The sequence below is a fragment of the Tursiops truncatus genome, chromosome 21 (assembly GCF_011762595.2).
Source record: "Tursiops truncatus isolate mTurTru1 chromosome 21, mTurTru1.mat.Y, whole genome shotgun sequence".
NCBI classification, from domain to species: Eukaryota; Metazoa; Chordata; class Mammalia; order Artiodactyla; family Delphinidae; genus Tursiops; species Tursiops truncatus.
Window position 1 is genome coordinate 12,009,362 of NC_047054.1, and position 19,669 is coordinate 12,029,030.

The window sequence follows — 19,669 nt, forward strand, 5'->3', positions numbered from 1 at the left end:
GGACAAGCACATGAGCGAGATTCTTGCTTCAGTAATCTTGACACTATTTCTTGGGCTTTTGTTTGGTTTTAAGTCTAAACTACCTATTTTGAAGGGTATGGTAGTTTATTTCAGAGACATAGATAACTTTAAAAACTGACTCTTTTTCTGCAAATGACCAGAAGTACCATTTAGGCTCTGGGAAGTCAAAGCAGATATTTAGAAAATAGCTTCTGAAGAGCTCTTTTTCTGTTTGTGGCCACTTTCACCTTCTTTTTCTGTTTCCTTCTCATTTTCCATACCTCATTGTTTTTAAAAAAGAAAAAAAGGTTATTATAGCGTTTGTCTAGATTCACATACGTATAAAGAACTATCGTTCCAGGTTTGCACTATTTTCTCTAAAACAAATTTTAGTGAATGCGTGTTTTTTTAGTATATGTGTAAAGTCATTTGGATTAATTTTGTATGTATTGTTGCTTATTCTGTTATGTTTGAACTACTGTTGACACATATATGCATATACATATATAGCAGCATTTGTGTTTATGTGTGTATATATAAAACTTCTTACAAACTTAGAGTGACAAGATATAAATAACAAAATTGTGGACATTTGGAAGGAACAGCGTACTATAGTGATGTGAAAAGCAGATATACTTTGTTCTTATCAAAAGTCCTTTACAGTGAATAAAGTTCAGAGCACCGAAAAAGAAAAGTAAATATGAGAGTGATTATGAGGTTCATCATATCTTGAAATACTGAGCCTTCCTTGCATATGTAAAATACGCAACTTGTTTCACCCACATTTCAAAAAATGCACTTAGAACGTAATCTAAAGGAATTGTTAACTTACAGTCCTCATTGCTGATCCCCCCGTGTTCATTTCATGACCAGGTGTTTAACAACTAGTCTGTTCCAATCTGTCAGTATATCACCAGTCACAGTTAAAGCTTGACTTTTCATTATCAGTGGAAAAAAATGTTCCTATTATGAGAATATGAAACTCAACAAAGCGTGAGATATTCTTACCCATCCTGGTCCTCTTGCTTTCCTGTCAGTACAGTTTATACAGAATATAAACCGTAAGTGTATTCTGCAGCCTCACTTGTAGTGCCACCCAAGCCCAGGCCATGGCTTTCGTTAAAGACAAGATCATAGACCCTTCAGAGTCTTCTGTTAGTTCAGTAGTAAGAAGACTCCTCTACCCAGGGTTCCACCTCTGCTAGACCATGAGCACAGTTGATAATGGATATTTTTATTCACTCTTAGCAGAGAGTCACTGCATTCTGTTGTTTGAATAATTTTACAATAAATGAACAACTGATACCAAATTATATTATAGCGAGTGTCCGTATTTTCAAACCATGGGTTAAACTTTATATGTGATTTTTTAGCGTACTTCTATTTAATATTTAGGAATTAGGTCAAATTTCATGAATTTAACTTTTCAGTACGAAATTATGATGACTTTGCTTCAGATTTCTGGAGAGTAGGGTGATAATTTTATTTCTCATGAGCATTTTAGTAGAAGTTCCAGCCAGAGAACTGGCTTGAATCGTGATGTGTGAGTCTGTTCATCGCCCAGATAACGGGTTAACATGCCCAGGTTGCACTGATCACAGAGCACACCTGCTTGACCCTGAACGGTATTGTGTGTTGTTTCACCCATAGGTTAACCATGCAGAGAGAGGCCTCTGATGAAATTGTGGCTGAGGAAGGGGCTGAAGTGAAATTGGCAGAGGGCAGTTGCTGTGCAGAAGACGTAAGCTCACGCCCGAGTGTGCCTGAGGTGAACGAGGACACAAGTAAGACAGAAAACAACTGTGCCAACGACCTTGGGAGTCAGCCACCTGCAGGAGTGCCCGCCCTGGTGAGTGTTCTCAGCGGTCCCCTCCTGAAACTGGTCTCCTAGAGGCACCACACAGACCAGGTCTGTCTCATCAGCTATAACTCCATGTTAGGATTTTGTGCCAAAGCTGATCAGGATGGGCGTTTGTGGGAGTAGACCATAAGAAACATTGTAAATGCCTTAACCTTTTCAAATGGGCCCCAAATATTCATTCTCCAATTAAGTTTCATATAAGAAGATAAATAGTGGCGTTTAGGGCTTCCCTGGTGGCACAGTGCTTGGGAGTACGCCTGCCGGTGCAGGGGACACGGGTTCATGCCCCGGTCCGGGAAGATCCCACGTGCCACAGAGCGGCTAGGCCCGTGAGCCATGGCCGCTGAGCCTGCGCGTCCGGAGCCTGTGCTCCGCAACGGGAGAGGCCACAGCAATGAGAGGCCCGCGTACCGCAAAAAAAAAAAAAAAAAAAAAATAGTGGCGTTTATCTCTCTGTAAATGTTCTGTGAATATTTACTGAAAGCATTTTCAGAATTTCCTGAAAAACACCAGGATGCCTACTTACTTGTATTAAGTTTCATAAATGTTATAAGTTTATTTCAATTTCAAACATGAGGTAAACGTGTGAAGCTCATTTTGGTTAGATGGGGCTCTGATTGAAACCAGTTCAGGAAGGTGGCAAATGACTCGGTTTAGGCACAGATGCCATGTTACTAAGCAGGTAACTTTGCTGGTTGGTGACAGACATGTTGAGACTGCCATCCCCAAAGGGGGAAACTCATGTTCAAGGTTTGAGGATGCTGGCAAACTTGGGAGTTTAGAAAATAACAGTTATTTATTTCTAAGAAAAATAATGTTATACCCTGACTGAAGACTTCATGTGTGTATATATATATATATACACATACATACATACACACACATATACATACATACAGTCGGCCTTCTGTATCCGCGGTTTCTGCCTCCACGGATTCAACCAGCCGCGGATCTGATTCAACCAACCGCTGATAGTAAACAGTACACGATTGGCTGAATGCGAGAATGTGGAGCCCCAGATACAGAGGGCCAGTTGTGGGACTTGAGCACCCACAGAGTTTGGTGTCCGGAACCAATCTCCCACGGATACCGAGGTATGGCTGTATATATAATTGCATGTTCTGCGTTAACCTGAGGTTTAACTAGTGTATTTTCATTTTCTTATATTTACTTTTATCGTTTACTCTGAAAAAAACTAATCAGAAAGTTGAATAACGTTTAATGATGAAGAATTCTCAAATAAGGTTCTTTATAGAAGCACATTTACCCTCTGTAAATCTAAAGCTTCCTTTTTTAAGGTCTAATCTGTTAGCGGTGGTGCTGCCACTTATAGGTAACCCTGTTGGACAGTTATTATCCTACCCTACCTGAGGGTAACTTCCTAAGAACTAAGTAGAAAACCACCTTCCCATCAGCAGAAAGACAAAGCCTGTCTCACAGAAGTGGTCCTGGTGCTAGATGAGTCTCTTGTAAGATTAGGTATTTCTTTCATACTTAGAAGAAAGGAGCAAGAAACGTCTCTCCCTTCCTGACAAATTACTGACTTCTAGGTTGATAAAGAGACAAATACCGACGAGGCGGGCAGTGCCGGTGTGGCGGTCCGCCCCAAAGACCGCAGCGGCCTGAGCGCCCGGCAGCGCCCCTTCGTGCGGAGCAGCGTGATCGTGCGCTCGCAGACCTTCTCCCCCGGCGAGCGGAGCCAGTACGTCTGCAGGGTAAGGCGTCTGCGGGGCGGGCATGTGCAGGGTGTGAGGCGCGCAGTGCTCTTAGGGGGCTGCCGCCTCTCCCCGCCCCCTGCCAGGGAGTGGCCCGTTAGTGACAATAGACAGTGCCAGGGGATCTTCAAGCTCGACTACAGATTCTAATGGCTAGAAATGCCGTAAAATAAAATATAAAATACCACACTCTTAATCATTCTTTTTAGTTTGGGTGGTGGAATTTTTTTCTTTCCTCAAATTTAATGTCTCTTTGCTTCTAATGCCATTTATTTGGCAAAGAAGTGACATTAAGGACCAGGCTGCTAAGTCTGTCTGGACCTTAGTGTGTGTTTAGAAACTTAAAGTGACTCAAGACTTATGATGTCTTGTATATTTCTGCTGTGTATCATGCATGCTTCAAACCATGTTAGTCGGGCTTCCCTGGTGGCGCAGTGGTTGGGAGTCCGCCCGCCGATGCAGGGGACGCGGGTTCATGCCCCGGGCCAGGAAGATCCCACATGCCGCGGAGCGGCTGGGCCCGTGAGCCATGGCCGGTGAGCCTGCGTATCTGGAGCCTGTGCTCCGCAACGGGAGAGGCCACAACAGTGAGAGGCCCGCGTACCGCAAAAAAAAAAAAAAAAAAAAAAACATGTTAGTGCTGCTGAGTCAAAGATTGTGAGTTGGGTTTTAGGACAAAAGTCGCCTTTACTAATGCCTCCAGACACTGAATCAGATTCCTGCTTCTGTGGAGAATATTATGTGATTTGCATCAGTTTACCAAATTCTAGTTCCATAAGTATTTATGATTTATAGTAATTTAGATTTAACATTATAAAGTGGGTTAGAAAATACTTTCAGAATTCTAAACTTACTCATTCAGTTCACCAGACATTTTTATTAAGCACCTGCTATTTATTAAGCACGTTGCCGGATCCCTGGGATTCGTCCGTTAACCAAAGACCCAGAGCCCCCTGTCCTTGCGGGGCTTATGCTCTTGTGAGTTGAGCCAAACACTCAACATGATGAGTAAACTGTGAAGTCTCTTGGGCGGGGACCAGCGCTCTGGAAAACAGTAGAGCAAGTTATGAAAGGATGGAAATGTTGAGGATGAGGGTCGCAAATTTAAGTAGGTTCAGAGTAGACTTCACTGAGAAGGTGACGTTTCAGCAAAGGCCTGAAGCAGGTGAGGGGGTGAGTGTGGGCTGCCTGGGCTGGGCGTGTTCCCAGTTGTACGTGCTGTGACTCCACTCTGACCTTGAGCTCTGTGCATTACACAAACCTTTCTTTTAAAGAATGGATAGTGCCTAGTAGCTAAAAATACAAGGGATAATTTTATTTCAAAATGTATATAATTTTCTTAACAAATGACTTATGATAACTGTAACCAAAAGGCAATTATTTAAAGAAAATCAAGTTATTTAAGAAAAGCAAGAAAACAGGGAAAATTTTGTTTGGGGAGGATTTTCTTAAAGAAATAAACTACCAAAAAAATAAAAATAAATAAAAATAAATAAAAAAATAAAAAAAAAAGAAATAAACTACCTTCTTTCTGTGATAAAGTTCTCAATTCCAAGCTTCCTCTAGCACCTTGGTACGCACTGATTTCCTTTTCTTTTCTTTTCTTTTTTTATCCTTTGTTGCCAGTTAAATCGAAGTGACAGTGACAGTTCAACCCTGGCTAAAAAATCACTATTTGTGAGAAACTCCACCGAACGGCGAAGTTTGAGAGTCAAAAGGGTATGTATTCCCTCAGCGGCATCCCGCTGTCCCGGACCCACCCAGCGTCTTGCATATCAGAACGTGAGCACCAGGGCTGCTGGGTGTCCTCGCTCCGTGCTCTTGGGAGCTGGGATGAAGCCACTGGGATTACGGAGACACAGCTGTTGTGTCAGTTACGGAGAAGGATGTGCTGGAGAGCGTTCCTTCGTCACCGGTGTGGAACCTCTGATAATGAAGGGTAAATCCACTTTGCAGCGTGGATGGAGACGGGCCTGCCGAGTCGGGGGGAGCATCTCTGCTGCCGGCTGCCTGGTCTCCACACCACAGCCAGCTCTTGAGCAGCTGTGGGGAGAGTGTAACACCCGGTGCCTTTCGTGAGGGGCAGACGTTCTGGAAAAGGAGGACACGGCTTTAGTAGCTTGCTTAAAAACAGATATTTTTAGAAGATGAAGATGAATGTAGATGGAAAAGCTCAAGCCAGGTTTTCCTGGAAGCCAGAGGTCTCTGGATGAGCTCGAAAGGGACGAATTTTAGATAAATTAAAAGGTTGGACTGTTCAGAAATTCCTGTTTATTTACCAGCAGCTGAACTAGTAATGGAAAGTTATTTGTTTACTAATAATTTGTTTCGTGCTAATTTCCGAAGCTGCTTTATTTCGGTTTAAAGCATGGTGTTCAGTAAAAATGCAGCGCTGTGCACACTAAGCTCTGCGGTGACGGGCAGGACCTCCCTGCCTGGAGGAGGTCTTCCGAGGGCACACGGGCGACTCCGGGTGCAGATAGAAGGGCGGAGTGAGCTCACCTGGTCAGGAGAATCAAAAACACTTCGTGGGGAAGGTGTCTGGCCTTGACACCCATATAAAATTTCTCAAGAAAGTGGTAGCTTTGTTTCAGGGATGGAGCTGGATACTGGGTGCTGTTGGATGGGTACTAGGTGGCCTGACGTGGCACAGGGGCAGGGAAGCACATTCAGGGGATGAGGAAGGACCCAGCTCGGTCAGGCCTGGGCCCCATGGGTGGGAGTGGAGATTGGAGGGGAAGTTGAGTCACTCTGGTTTAGTGTCGCTGTAGGCAAAGTACTGGGTGTGTGACTGGGCAACATGTAACTTCCTGGTTTAACTTCCTAGTTACTTGACAGTCCTAAGCATGTTTCTTTTTTCTAAAGGTAGATATGCAGGCATTTCTTTAACCTCAGCATTTTCAGGGCCTTTTGAAACACAGATCTTTCAGATTACAAAACTTTGTGCTTTAAAAGCACCTAAATTTCCATCATCTTGGATGAAAATTCGTCTCAACTCTTTTCTAAGTCCCCTGCATTTTTAAAAGCACATACTTTTAGAGGATGGTAGCACTCTTCAGAGAACTTTTAACCAGCAGTGTTTATGAATTGAGTGGAGCTGAAAAACAGTCGGGTTACTGATACTTAGTTTAATCCTGAAACACTGTTTAGGAGATCGCTGTTAATAGCTTTTAAAGTGGGCAGATAGAGTTTGGTAGAAGTGAATGGGGAAGTGTGTTCTGATTTAGGAGTTATAGCATGAGAACCATGTAGAGGTGAAGAGAACAAAAGCATCTCCGGAGATCAGTGGAAGGCTCCCTGGCTGGGAAGGTGGCAGCCCGGCCAGCGAGGCATGAGGTTGGGGGGACCCATCGCCACATCTCCCCCCAGTTCAGTGACACCACACTGACAGCCTGAGAGCAGTCATGGCGGGGAGCATTGACACCAAGGAAATGGGCAGAATCTTACAAACCAGCGAGCCCGCTGTTACACACTTAACCAGCAGGCCGTGCCCACGGGAGCCTTTAGAAAGCCTCCATGTACCTGACAGCTGGGAAGGATTTCTGATCTAGAAAACATGAGTAGTACAGTCGAAGAGAGTGTGTGTCTAGATGATTCTTCTGTGTAATAAGTTTGTTAGAGCAGAAGTTGAACAAAGGGAAAGCTACTAATAAGAACATTAGAGAGTGTTGCAGCAGGATATGTTGGGCAAGGAGAAAGAGGAATCCGAGGAGACAATGAAAGCTATTCAGACCTGGGCTGCGGCTCTGAAATGAGAAGAGGGACAGACAGGCCTCTCCTTTCCGTCTGTCATGAGCACCACCATTGTTCCAGACCTTCCAGCTGGAATACCTGTCAGGTCTGAGTCCGTCTGTCTTGTATCAAATAGTACCCGTCTTTATTAGTAATCTCTTATTTTCCATTCCCACTGCCAACAGTCCAGGCAAGAAATGCCCTCCTTGTTTCCCTCTGCTCAGGGAGTCCTGCCCAGCCTCGTTTGAAGGCCTTTCCTCAAGCGAGTCTGACCCAGCCCTGAGTGATCTCTCCCTCCCCTGACTTCCTGGGACACAGAAGCCGCTGCCAGCGGACATGCATTCATACATATTCAGTAATTATTTCTTGATAAGTGGATAAGCTTGGCCCCAGAGAGAGCACAGTGATTCAGGGGTGAAAGTACTGAAGAGATATTAAGCGATGGGAAGCCGAGGAAGGAGTCAAAACCCTAGCTCCCCTGAGCAGCTGTGTCCTGGCCAGTGCGTGCAGAAATGATAAGAGAGAGGTGTGAGCTGCGGGGACGCAGGTGCGTGGCCTGAAATGGAGCAGATGTGAGTTTCTCATAATGTATTTGTCGTTCACAGAGGCCGGCTTCGTGCAGTAAATTGGTCCGGCTAAGCTAGGCTCTACCACGGTGCCAACTTCAAAACTCTCTGCGGTTTAAAACAATAAAGGCTCGTTTGCTGCTTACCTGCGTGCTCAGTACAGGTGGGCCGGGGGCTCTGCTTGTCCTCCTTCAGGACCGAGCCCCCCGGCCTCCCCGCTCTAGGCCTTTGCTGCCCCTGTAACAGGGGTCAGGAGGTGCCACATCACTGCCACTCACCCCTCATCGGCCAAAGCAGGAAGTAGGGACAGTGCCCTCCTGTTAGGTGATCATCAGCCAGAGCAGGGAGCAGGGATAGTGCCCTCCTGTTAGGTGACCACCGACGTAATGAGGGTGTCGTGCTGTTTCCAACCCTCCAGACGGTGTGCCAGCCGGTGCTCAGAAGGGCAGCACCCGAATGCCCCGTGCGAACCTCTCTGGACCTGGAGCTGGACCTGCAGGCCTCGCTGACCCGGCAGAGCCGCTTGAACGACGAGCTGCAGGCCCTGCGGGGCCTGAGGCAGAAGCTCGAGGACCTGAAAGCCCAGGGCGAGACGGACCTTCCGCCGGGTGTGCTGGAGGACGAGAGGTTCCAGAAGCTTCTGCGACAGGCCGAGAAGCAGGTACAGAGCCCGGTGGTGCCGTGAGCTCCGGGGCGCTTACGTGGAGCTCACGTTGCCTAAAGCCCGCCGGGTAGAAGGTACTCAGCCTACACCTCAGTCTTGCTCGAGTCTTCAAGTCCTTTTTCTAGAACTTAGAACACATTTGTTCCCACTGTGTTTCATCCTGCCTGGTGGCAGCCCTTGCATCCAATGATAGTGAAGAAAGAGCCCACAAAGCAAGGTGCGTTTGTACCATTTTGAGAATAATCTGATTCCCCTGAGTACAGATTTTTTTCATCTTTATTTTTGCCAACTCTGTATGTCTAGATAGATTATTGGAGTTACGTGCCTTTTTTTCTCATCCCTGAAGTTTGTGCTCACCCGCTCTGTGAAAGAGAAACTGTTTCCAATTGTGCACCTCTCATTCCGGCCACAGAAGTTGGTGAGAGCCATTGGCTTCTCTCCTGCGTGCTCGTAAGCCCCACGTCCACTCCTTATACACATGCGGACACACTGGCGCACGTGCACACACACACATGCTGCCCTTTCGCATCCACCTTCCTCCCGCCCGCAGTTGGGGATTTGTGAGATTTGCAGCACAGTGGCCATAAAATGCCTAACGATGAGCAAACAGCCTTCCAATTGCCATAAAAAATACGGCTCCCGGGGAAACTGTGAACGGAGTCCAGCAGCAGAGCCCAGATCTGCCTGCCTTGTTAGGAAAGCTGTCAGGCCTCTGCGTCACTCTGCATAACCTTCCTCCTTTGTGGCTGAAAGTCTGTTTTGTAGCTCAGAATAAGAACTGAATCAGTTAGTGTCCTCGTGTATAGTACAACCCCCTTAGGAAGCAGAGCGAGCAGCTCAGGACTGTAATTAGGACGGGTTGTGTTCCTTACTCTGTCAGGCTTCTTAACGTGACGGTAAGTAAATCACTGGACCTTCCTGCAGGTCAGGCCCCCATCACGTAAACTGAAGGTTAATCACACTCTCCTGGAATCTGGGCCATAAAAAGGATCGGCTTCCGATCCTCCTGAACCAGGCAGCTCATCGTGACTTGTCGGGTGAGAAGGGGAGAGGCGTGCTGAGGAAGGGCTGGTATTTTTCCAAAGGAGCCTCAGGTTGCTTACAAAGCAGAAATTTCTTTTTCTTCCTCTGAGTGTTTCCCTGTCAAAATGCCAGTTCTGTGACGCTAGGCTTCTTAAAAGCTTAAAATAATACAGATGTTAACATTTGTAAAAGTTAGAATCTGCTAAGAAAATTATATGTCAGAAATATTAATACAGCTCATTCAACAAAAGAACTCAGTGATTACGGTGAAGTGCTCGGCACGGAGCCTCGACTGCCTGCAGAGCTGGTGACTATCGATTATTAACACCTGATGAAAATGTTATGCTATATTTTAGCACCCAGACTTTTGGAGGAAGATACAGACCCGGGTACAGATATAAATACATAAACACAGAGACAAATGGAGTCTGCAGTGAAGTGTGTTCTTACTCAGCAGGGAGAGGAGGCTCTTCGTGTGTTGCAGGGTGGTCGGTCTTATTTTGCACAGAACAAAGCCAAGTTTCAGAGGGACTCGGCAGCCATCACATAAATGCTGGTCGTTGGAAACAGCAGCAGCCGCAGGCTACTTCGAGGGACCATCTTAACAGTGTGTAATAGGCCTCACGCTCCCATTCATACGGAAGGGAACAAAATACCGAACAGGATCCCGGGGGCCTGTTGCATCTCTGATCTAGTGAAATTCGCTTTCTTGGGGAAACCGGGCCAGGTTTTCTCCCCTAAGTATATCCGGCATGTACCTTCCTTCGCTGGTTTTTCCTGATCTCTCCGTTTGTTCAAGTCAATAAGGAGATGGCCATTTTAAGATTGGTTTGTTCATCTTATAAGTTCCCCAAAATTAGAATAGCAGCAACATTTCAGGAGAATTACTAGTTTCCTAGCTGGATGTACCACATCATGGTAGAAGTCATTTCTCTGTGTCTACTAAGTCAGTGGTTCCCAACCTGGCGCCTAGTGAAAAATCATCCGTTCGCTGAAGGTACGACTTCACAAAGTAACTAAAACATCACATCTGTCCCCTTTGAATTTGAATTACACAAATTCAGAGGCTCCGAGTGACAGCTCACCTATCTCATCAATTCCAAAATAATCAAGAAAGAACTGCTACTTAAATATAGGCCACTTTTCTAAACAAAATCGTTCAAAACAAGGAGAGGAAAGGGGAGCAGTAAAAAATATCTGGAAAAGGGAGCCTTTGTGGTGAAAAAAATCAGAAGTTACTGCAGTAGAGTATTATTAGCAAAGTACTAACTAGGTTATGCCCCACTGTAGTCTGTTTAGCTTTCCGTAAAGCGGTGTGAGTGTAACTGAATCTTCATCGGTACTTGGCCGAATAAATAGTTTTCGTAAAATGTCATCTTTCCTAAAAGTGCCACAAGCATTTTTGCTTTCAAATTTAAACTGAGTTTAGTGCACTTTGTGTGTTGAGAATATTTTAAAATTTAGAAAGTTTTTTTTAGTTAAAAAATTAACATGTTGTAACAAAGCCAAATAATGCAGAAGTATATAAAGCAAAAAGTATTGATAGACGTGCCCCTGAGTCCCACTCCCCAGGGATGACCTCTGTTGACTGTTATATGTCCTTCCAGCTCTTTTTTACGCCACGTGTATGTGTCAGTGTTGGGAAGAGTTACAGAAAACTAGGGTCTGAAGACATACTGTTCCGCACTTATTTTTTTCCCCACTTAATTCTAGTCATGTAAGATGAACAGCTTTCCATATTTGTATATGTTGCTGAAATTGACTGTTTTAAGGCATTTGTAATACACATTATGAATATATCATATCATATTTATTTAATCATAAATATATCATAACTATTTCATTATTCTACTAATGGTAGTTTCCCAAATTTCAGTCATAGACTGTGGAAGTGAACACTCCTATACATTTTGGGACACCTTTCTTGTTTCAGTAGCGTTTCCAAAGCATGAATAGAGTTCTAGCAGTAGAATTGCTGTTTGTATCCGTTTGGCTGTGAACCAATCAGACTGGTTCTTGTCTTTGTCTTGTCTCTTAAGCCGGAAGACCTTGCTCTTTACTCTAAAGTTTATAGCTGCCTGTGTTAACACAAGCACAGCAGTCGGCTTTTTCAAGTGCAGAAAGGTCCCAGTGATGGGACCATCAGCTTGCTGCAGGCTACAGGCACCACCGTCAGCAAAGCCACTTTTCCTTCCTTCCCTTTGTGCCGACTACTTAGTTCTGATCCCAAGCTGATCTCTCTTGTAAGACTTGAAGCTGCAAACACCAGTATTCTAAATTTCCTCACCCATTTCCTTCAGAGGTCCAGCTGCCCCACCATGACCAGTGGCCTCCACTGAGCAGGAAATTCTGTTACGTAGCGCCCCACTTGGGAGGTCATGGGGAGAAGGTGCCCAAATGAGTGGAGTCTCCCCAACCCCTGACTCAAATTAATAGTGTCCCCTCCCAATACACACGCCCGCCCCTCCCTGCCCAGGGCTAAGCGCAACTCACAACACGTCCTCCTGGGAGTAGAAGCCTCTGTGGAAACTTACAGGCTGGGATGTGTTCTGTCCCCTCCCTGGGATGTTTACAGTCTGGGAGTTTTGAGAAAAAGCTCTTTGAGCTGCACGCGCGTCTGTGTGCACTTTTTTGGTATGTCAATTCTACTTCAGTAAACAGCTTTTAAAAGGTCTAAGATGGAAATAAAAAGGGGGTTGAAAAGATGAATAAGAGGTTGAAAGTGTATTCTCCAAAATGTTCACAGTAGATATTTCTTGGACATGGTGCTGTAAGTAGTTTTTAATTTCTCTTTTGGTGGGTGGAGAGGGGGGCAGTTACCAGGTGTTCCAGATGTAACAAGATGATCCCACATTGCCTGTGTGGTAAGATTTTTAAAATGCATTAACACACACTTGCCCCGACCCAGGAGCTGCTCGCTGTGGGCGTGAGGTGGGCGCATGGGTGTCGTCCTGCTGGGCTGGCCTCCTGACCTGAGCCCGGCGTCTTTCGAGCCTTAGAGCACGCCTTTGGGAATCTCTAATTAATGTTCTGGGGGGCTCTGTGTTTTCATTTCCTTACCAGGCCGAACAGTCCAAAGAAGAGCAGAAGCAAGACCTGAACGCAGAGAAGCTGATGAGGCAGGTGTCCAAGGACGTGTGCCGGCTTCGGGAGCAGAGCCGGAAGGTGCCCCGGCAGGTGCAGTCCTTCAGGTGAGCGCCCGTGGGACGTGCGGGGCTGTCCCCGAATCACGCAGGCCTGCACCGCAGGGTGGCTGGCAGGTGACACGTGTTAGGATGTGGGACACCACGCCCTCTGCTTCCGGCTTGATGTGTGTGTTTCCCTGAGCTCACAGACCCTGCCGGCCACAGTCCTGACTCCGTTTGAGCCCGGCTCCCCGGGGACCCGGGGTGTCCCCAGCTCTTAGAAGCAGTTAGACATCTCATTGAGAAATCTTAACGCAGAAAACAAAAAGGTACAGAAAAGTCACCTGTCTTCGGGGTTTTGCTGTTCCCTCCCTGGACCGTTCCTCAGGCCCCGTGAGCCATGCACGGGGCTGGGCCCGGGCACCCAGAGAAGGGCAAGCACCCCTGGCCTTACGGAGGCTCCGGTCTGTGTGAGGGGGGTGGGCAGTGCCATGCGGAAGGAGCCCCCTGAAGGCCAGGGGAGCGCACGGGAGTCTAAGGGGCCGTACAGGGTAGAAGAATGGGTACGCGTGTGTCAGGCACCAGGGGTGGTGGTTTTGGAAAGGGCGTCGGGGCAGGGACAGAGGCACAGAGCCTTAAAGGTCAGAGCCAGCGGGTGAGCCTGTCGACCGCACAAGGCCCCGTGTGCTGTGTCGAAGCTTCCAGCGCTGGCTCTGAGTGGTGGGGGACCAGCAGGGGTCTCCAGGCGCAGGAGTGAGTGAGGGCGTAGAGGCGTTGTGGAGAGCGGCCGGGCAGACTCTGGAAAGGGGAGGCCAGGCAGGCGCCAGGAGGGTGACGGGAGGTGGGCGGACGGAGGGGCGCTAGGGGGCGGGGAGAGTTCTGCTTTTGGACATACCAGCCTACCAGTTCCCGTAGGCCAGCTTGGGAAGCCATGGTCAGTAGATAAGTAGAAATAAAAATCTGAAGCCAGGATTAAGGATCAGATGGGAGATAAAAATGTGAGTCTTCGTCTCACATGTGGTGGTTCCGCAACAAACGTTGGTCTGACATCCCGGAAAGTGTGAGAAGGTGACCAGGACAGGAGGCTGTCGAGACTAAGAAGGAATGGCCAGCGGGCTAGAAGGAGAGCTGGGGAGCGTGGTCCTGGCGCTGAGCAGGGAGGGTGACAGGTGCTGCCAAAGGCAACAGCAAAGAGGATTGAGACACTCCCCAGGCTGGGGGCCACTGGTGACCATCCCGTGACAGTTTCAGTCAAGTGAGAGGGGGGCGACGGGAGAGGTGTGGTTTTATTGGTCTGTGGGGGGTGTGTGTGTGTGTGTGTGTGTGCTGTGGACGAGTCTGTAGGAGGCTCTTGGGCTGAAGAGGTAGAAGCCCAAGGAGCATGTCTGACGATATGGGGTGGAGAGGGCTCGTTAGGAAGGGATGGGTTTGGTGCCAGAGGGCGCAGTGGGAGTTCCTGCTGTCCTGGGTGAGTCGGGTGCGGGGGAAGGAGACGGGTCATGGCAGGCTCAGACTCTCTTTAACGTGATGGCTTATAGTAAAGAGTCAGCTTTTTCCTGTCTCCATTCAGCTCCAGGGTCACTCTTGTAACTTTCAGAGGATACTGCTCCTTGGATTTCTAGAACTGCAGGGTGGTGTGGGGAATCCTCTCGTGCCTTTGGTGCAAGAAACACTGTCCAGAGGAGAAGTCATCCAACCTCAGCTGCTGCTAAAACCCGAAATAAATGTTTATAAACACTCGCTTAGCACCCAAAGCCAGGCCTATCACCAGACGGGTGACGGAGGAGAGGGAGATGGACCGGGAAACGGCAGCGGCTCTGGAAGCGCGCCGAGGCCTGGGACACTCTCCCTGAGCTGCTCTCTCAAAGCCCAGGGCTCCCTGCTCTTCTGATTTGCCGAGGGAAGGTAGAAACCAGGAATTTTATGTGAAACATCTCAAGCGTAGACACTGACAGCTAGTTTGTGTGTTTAAAAAGCACCGCGTGAGCCCAAGTAACTCGCTTGCAGGAAGTGATGAAGCAAAGACCCCAGTTTCGGGTTCTGCCTTCAGTGATATCCTGACTACTTTCACTCGCCCCTTTAATTCTTAATTTTATCTCATAGAATTGAGCAAACGGAAAGGACGCTGTAGCACAAAAATAACTCTCCTTCTACCTTGCCCAGGGTTTTCATGCTTCCCTCCTTCTCTCTCCTTTCCTTAGAGGTAGAGCTTTTCCGCCTCAGTTCCTGCATCATAACCCCACGCTCCTGCACCATCTCACCCCCAGTTTCTCGAAGGAGGGCCAGTGCTTTATTCCTCCTTAGGGCTTCCAGTGTGGCCCCACGTGGGGAAGCCCCTCAGCAGCCTGTGTTGAGGGGAGACTGTTCGATGTGAAGGCTTCTTAGAGGCTGGACGTACTGGTCCTGCCCTTGGCGGCTCTACAACCCTAAAACCTTACTTTCTTGACACTCTGCTAAGCTCTGAAAAGCCTCCCGCCCCTTCTTTCTCAGCCTCTCCCTCTCAGGTTGTTTCCACTTATCCCCGCGTCGGGCTGCGGCAGATCTGCCTTTAAGACGGTCAGGCTCCTTCTCTTGCCTCATCTGAGCCCCGGTATCCATCGCTCATCATTGTGCCCTTACCTTAGCATGGTACTGAGTTTAAAGAATTCTCCCCGGATCGTGTACTTTCCTGTGAGGACTCTGGCCCCTAGAATCCTCTACTCCCTGGTCTAGAAATGCTCAGACCTAGACTGACACGCTCCCTCCACACCCCCACCCCAGTGGTTTAAAGCCTGTCTGAGGTTGGAAATGCCTGTGTCGACCGGTGGTTACCGTGGGTCAGAGCTGCCGTTCGCCTTTATGTCCTTCCGTAAAAAGGTGAAGACAGTCTTTATTTTAAATGGAGCTCTAGCTAAGGACAAGATCTCCCATCCGGGCCTGTGGAGACAGCGCTGGCGTTCTTGGGACTATTTTTAACGGGCACAGAGCATTTTCAACATCTTATTGAAGCCGGTGTATTTCTCACCCCGGCTGTAGGGAGAAGATTGCCTACTTCACCAGAGCAAAGATAAGCATCCCGTCCCTGCCGGCTGATGACGTCTGATTACATCGCTGACGAGACCGTGTTTTCACCTCTTCATTTCTTAGGGAGGGCAAAAGACTGAACGTTTTCTTGTTTGGGGTTTTGTTTTTTGTTTTGGGGGTTTTTTGTAATATAACTGTCAATTCTTAAAGAGCTTTTATTTCACATCAGATTTTCAACATGTTAATTTGTAAAGTACCTTGAATGTAATTCTTACATGTTTAAAAAAGAAAAAAAAAATCAGATAACCAAAACAGGATCATCTGGTAACAGATGTACAGCATACGTGTATTGCCAATGGGCTTTATTTGGTAAAAATGGAATAGAGGCGGGACCCAGCGCGCATCCTATTGGACCGGCTGTGGAGAAATAACTCAGCTGAGCAGCACGCGGCTTTCGCTTTTCCTTTGTTTTCCCGTGGGCGACTGTGAAGCCAGCAGTGGCGCCAGGTGATACTTGGTGCCAGAGGGCAGCTCGTTCGGCGTGAGGTTGAACTTGAGCGTGAGCTTCAGTGCAGAGTCCCGGGTCCACCTGAAACAGGTGCTGCGTTCATTTCCGTCACCTCTGTCGGAACACTTTGTTTCCTTAAAACAACTGCCTTTTTTTGTCCTTTTCTATTTGTCTAAAGAAAACAAAAACAAAATGCTGAGTGCAGGAAGGCAAGAATGCAAAGGAGCAGTGCTCCAGCCACACTACAAACCCCGTGATTTAGGACTTTAAGGGTAGGAAGATGAAAGCAGAAAGCCAGTCCGCCTCAAATACACTAAAATCAGCACGTCAGTGAGCAGCTGCTGCTTCTCACTCAGCCTGATTGTGCGTCAGTGTTCAGACGTGAGTGTCTGGCTTGCACCAGTCATGCTTCGTCCTAGGTGTGAGGATGGTACCAAGTGGGTGAAGGTAGGGGCCAGGGTGCTGAGGACACACAGTGCTGGTACTGTGGAGGGAAACACATTAGCATCACTTGCTGAAACCAGGAACAGAGGAAAGGGTACCTCGATGGAATCAAGATTGCCAAAAAATTTTTAAATACATCAGTAAACAGATCTCTGACATTTACTAGAAATTACTTTGCAGCTGTCATTTTTAGGGCATCCTATCTGTAACTTGTGGTAAGGAGTTGGGAGGCAAAGAGAAGAGAGTGCCTGGGGAGATTATTAATTTGAAGTAAAAGCTGAGTCGTTTGTAAAATATAAATAAATATATATTCCAGACAAACAAGATGGAAACTGACTAAAGTTTCCTCCAGTGGAGAATTTTAGCTTACCCAACCCAAGCACTTCTTAAAAGAAACAAATCCCCAGGTCAGCTCTGCCAGCATAAAAGGCTTTTAAAAGAAATCGTTTTATGCAAATTAAATCTTGCATGTTACTCGGTCTGTAATACTGGAAGAGGCAATGTTTGGTGAGCCATCTTATGTAACAAGTGAAATCATTTTTTTTTTTTAGAGATGAAAACATCATCTTAAAGGAATGGGCCCCTTAAAAAAAAGAAACACAAGTTCTATTCCTAAGCTAGAATCCTCGTTGGTAAGAATATTTATTTGAAAGTAATTACACATGTTTTGGAAGGTTCATTTTATCAGAATCAAAATTCAGATCAAGCCATTTCTGAGCCTAGAACTGTAATGACTTTTTCCTAAGTGTCCCACCATTTATATACAAAAGTCTTTGAAGGAATAACTGGACGTGACACTACTTTGAACAAAAACCAGCCTCGTGAATTGACTGAGCACAGTCCTTGCAGGCGGCCCAGTTCATCCTGTTAGGTGACCAAGGAGAACTGGAGGAAGAGCACCGTTCATCCTTGTCGAGGTCAAATGTGAAAAACAGAAGTTTATTTAATGTAGAGTTAAATGAAGGTCAGCTGTTTTCAGCTTCTTAGTTTGACCATGAAAATGTTTATAGGATTATGTGTGGTTGTACCGTACGATTTTATTTTCTTCATTTATTTATTTACGGTCTTATTTATGTTCTGTTTAATATATAGTTCGGTTCTGGCCATCTTAAATGTTTGACACAGAAGAGGCTATATTGGAATATTTACAGCTTTATAAATTCCATCAGATTAGCTGTTAACTTTTTGTACGACAAAGAGTTTCAGACAAGCATAAAAGAATAAAATCTGTCTCAGGCTGGTAGTTAGCAGTTGTGACCAAGATGCTTTTGGTTTTATTTTACAGCATTTGCTCATTTCTAACATGAGAGACAAACTTAATATAATCCTTTTTCACTCTTTAAAAATCAGCAATAGTGTTATGTATTTATAGGCAGCTTTTAACAATCCTGTCATATTTGTACTAACCCAAATGATTCACAGTGACAAAACATTTTAATAACTTGCTCACAAAACCATATGGACAACATGAATTTTAATATTATAAGTACTATTTTTTAAAGGTAGAATTTATTCTTCACAGGGTAAAAAGAATGTAATATTTAGTTCTCAAGTTTGAATTATCAGTATGTTATTACAATTTTGTATATCAGAATCTAAGTGTTACAGGTACAAAAAGAATATTGCTAGCCAAATGAACAAAGTTTAGCTGGATCTCTGTAGCATGCAAATCAAATAAATTTAAAATCTTTTTTTTGCTATTACTTTATATTGTATTACATATCAAAAGCTCAGGACTGAACTAAATATTTAATCAGGTTAAATTCTGAATATGTTTCTGTTTTAATTTGTCTTGTTTGTAAAAGTATGCAAATACATCACATAGATTAACTCTGGTTTCTGCACTTTTCATGTGTTTGTGGGTGGAAAAAAATTCAGTGTTTTCTTTTTAAAACAAAGATACATATTACCTAATACTTTATTTCAGTGTCATTTATTGTTCAGTGAATTTCCCTGACTGGCGCAAACACAAAAGTTTACTTGAACTATATACCAAACAAATATAAAATCTTTCATGAAGAATTCCCCAAGTTTGGTGGCTTCCCTGGTGATGCAGTGGTTAAGAATCCACCTGCCAATGCAGGGGACACGGGTTCGAGCCCTGGTCCAGGAAGATCCCACGTGCCGCGGAGCAACTAAGCCTGTGCACCACAACTACTGAGCCTGCACTCTAGAGCCCGTGACCCACAACTGCTGAGCCCCCATGCCACAACTACTGAAGCCCAAGCGCCTGGAGCCCGTGCTCTGCAACAAGAGAAGCCACCGCAATGAGAAGCCCGCACACCGCAACGAAGAGTAGCCCCCGCTCGCCGCAACAAGAGAAAGCCCGCGCACAGCAACGAAGACCCAATGCAGCCAAAAACCAACAAAATAAAATAATTAAATAAATAAATAAATAAACTCCCCAAGCCAGCAGCTTGCTGTGAATAGTTCTTGGTTGGCCCATATATATTGCTGATTTTTTTGTTAAAGGGGGTGGGGGCATCTGCCCACGCCCCCCAGTCCCGACCCACAGTCGCCTTGTGGCTGCAGCATCTACCGCAGAGCACAGGACACAAGCAAAAGGACGTTGGTGCGGTAGATTTTACATGAATCTTTAAAACACAAGACTGCCCTCCTCTGCTTCTGACACAGTAAAGAAGACGTGAATGAATGGAAGAGTCTCCATAGAGGCACTGAGGTCTCCAATTTAAAAAGAGGTGATGTGTCCCCAGTGTGCACCTCTCAAGCTTTCAGAGAGCCAGCGATTTTTTTAATATAATCAGATGTCATACCTTTTAAAAAAATAAGCAGCCAGACTTTAGTTTCAGTGTAATAGGTGATCTTAGACCCTTGAAAGAAGTCAGTGATCAGCAGTAACATTTCCAATTGCCAAATGATTCATCTTTATTAAATGACACCTTCAGAAGATGTGTAGGTACTAACACAACGTTTTATTTACCGGTTCTGTGCAATCACTGAATCTATTTTAAAATTGAGGAAACTCATCCCCAGTAATGAGTATGATTACTGTTAAGTCTTGATTGGT

At 45.9% G+C, this 19,669-nt stretch overlaps 1 protein-coding gene and 1 long non-coding RNA gene across 3 annotated transcripts in view; one reads left to right on the forward strand and one right to left on the reverse strand.

Moving 5' to 3' along the window:
• Positions 1 to 18,555, forward strand: part of WWC2 (WW and C2 domain containing 2) — a 166,150-nt gene extending 147,595 nt beyond the window's left edge. For both annotated transcript variants that reach the window (XM_019921372.3, XM_019921373.3), the window contains 6 exons: positions 1,651 to 1,849; positions 3,412 to 3,576; positions 5,203 to 5,295; positions 8,293 to 8,535; positions 12,625 to 12,752; positions 15,702 to 18,555. In XM_019921372.3, coding sequence (XP_019776931.1) covers positions 1,651 to 1,849; positions 3,412 to 3,576; positions 5,203 to 5,295; positions 8,293 to 8,535; positions 12,625 to 12,752; positions 15,702 to 15,768 — 895 coding nt within the window. In that variant the 3' untranslated portion in view covers positions 15,769 to 18,555. The remainder of the gene's footprint in view (positions 1 to 1,650; positions 1,850 to 3,411; positions 3,577 to 5,202; positions 5,296 to 8,292; positions 8,536 to 12,624; positions 12,753 to 15,701) is intronic.
• Positions 5,161 to 12,328, reverse strand: LOC141277478 (uncharacterized). Its single transcript, XR_012328922.1, has 2 exons — positions 12,055 to 12,328; positions 5,161 to 11,817 (listed from the first exon to the last, which is right to left on the reverse strand). It is a non-coding gene; the product is annotated as an uncharacterized lncRNA (long non-coding RNA).
• Positions 18,556 to 19,669: the final 1,114 nt, after the last annotated feature.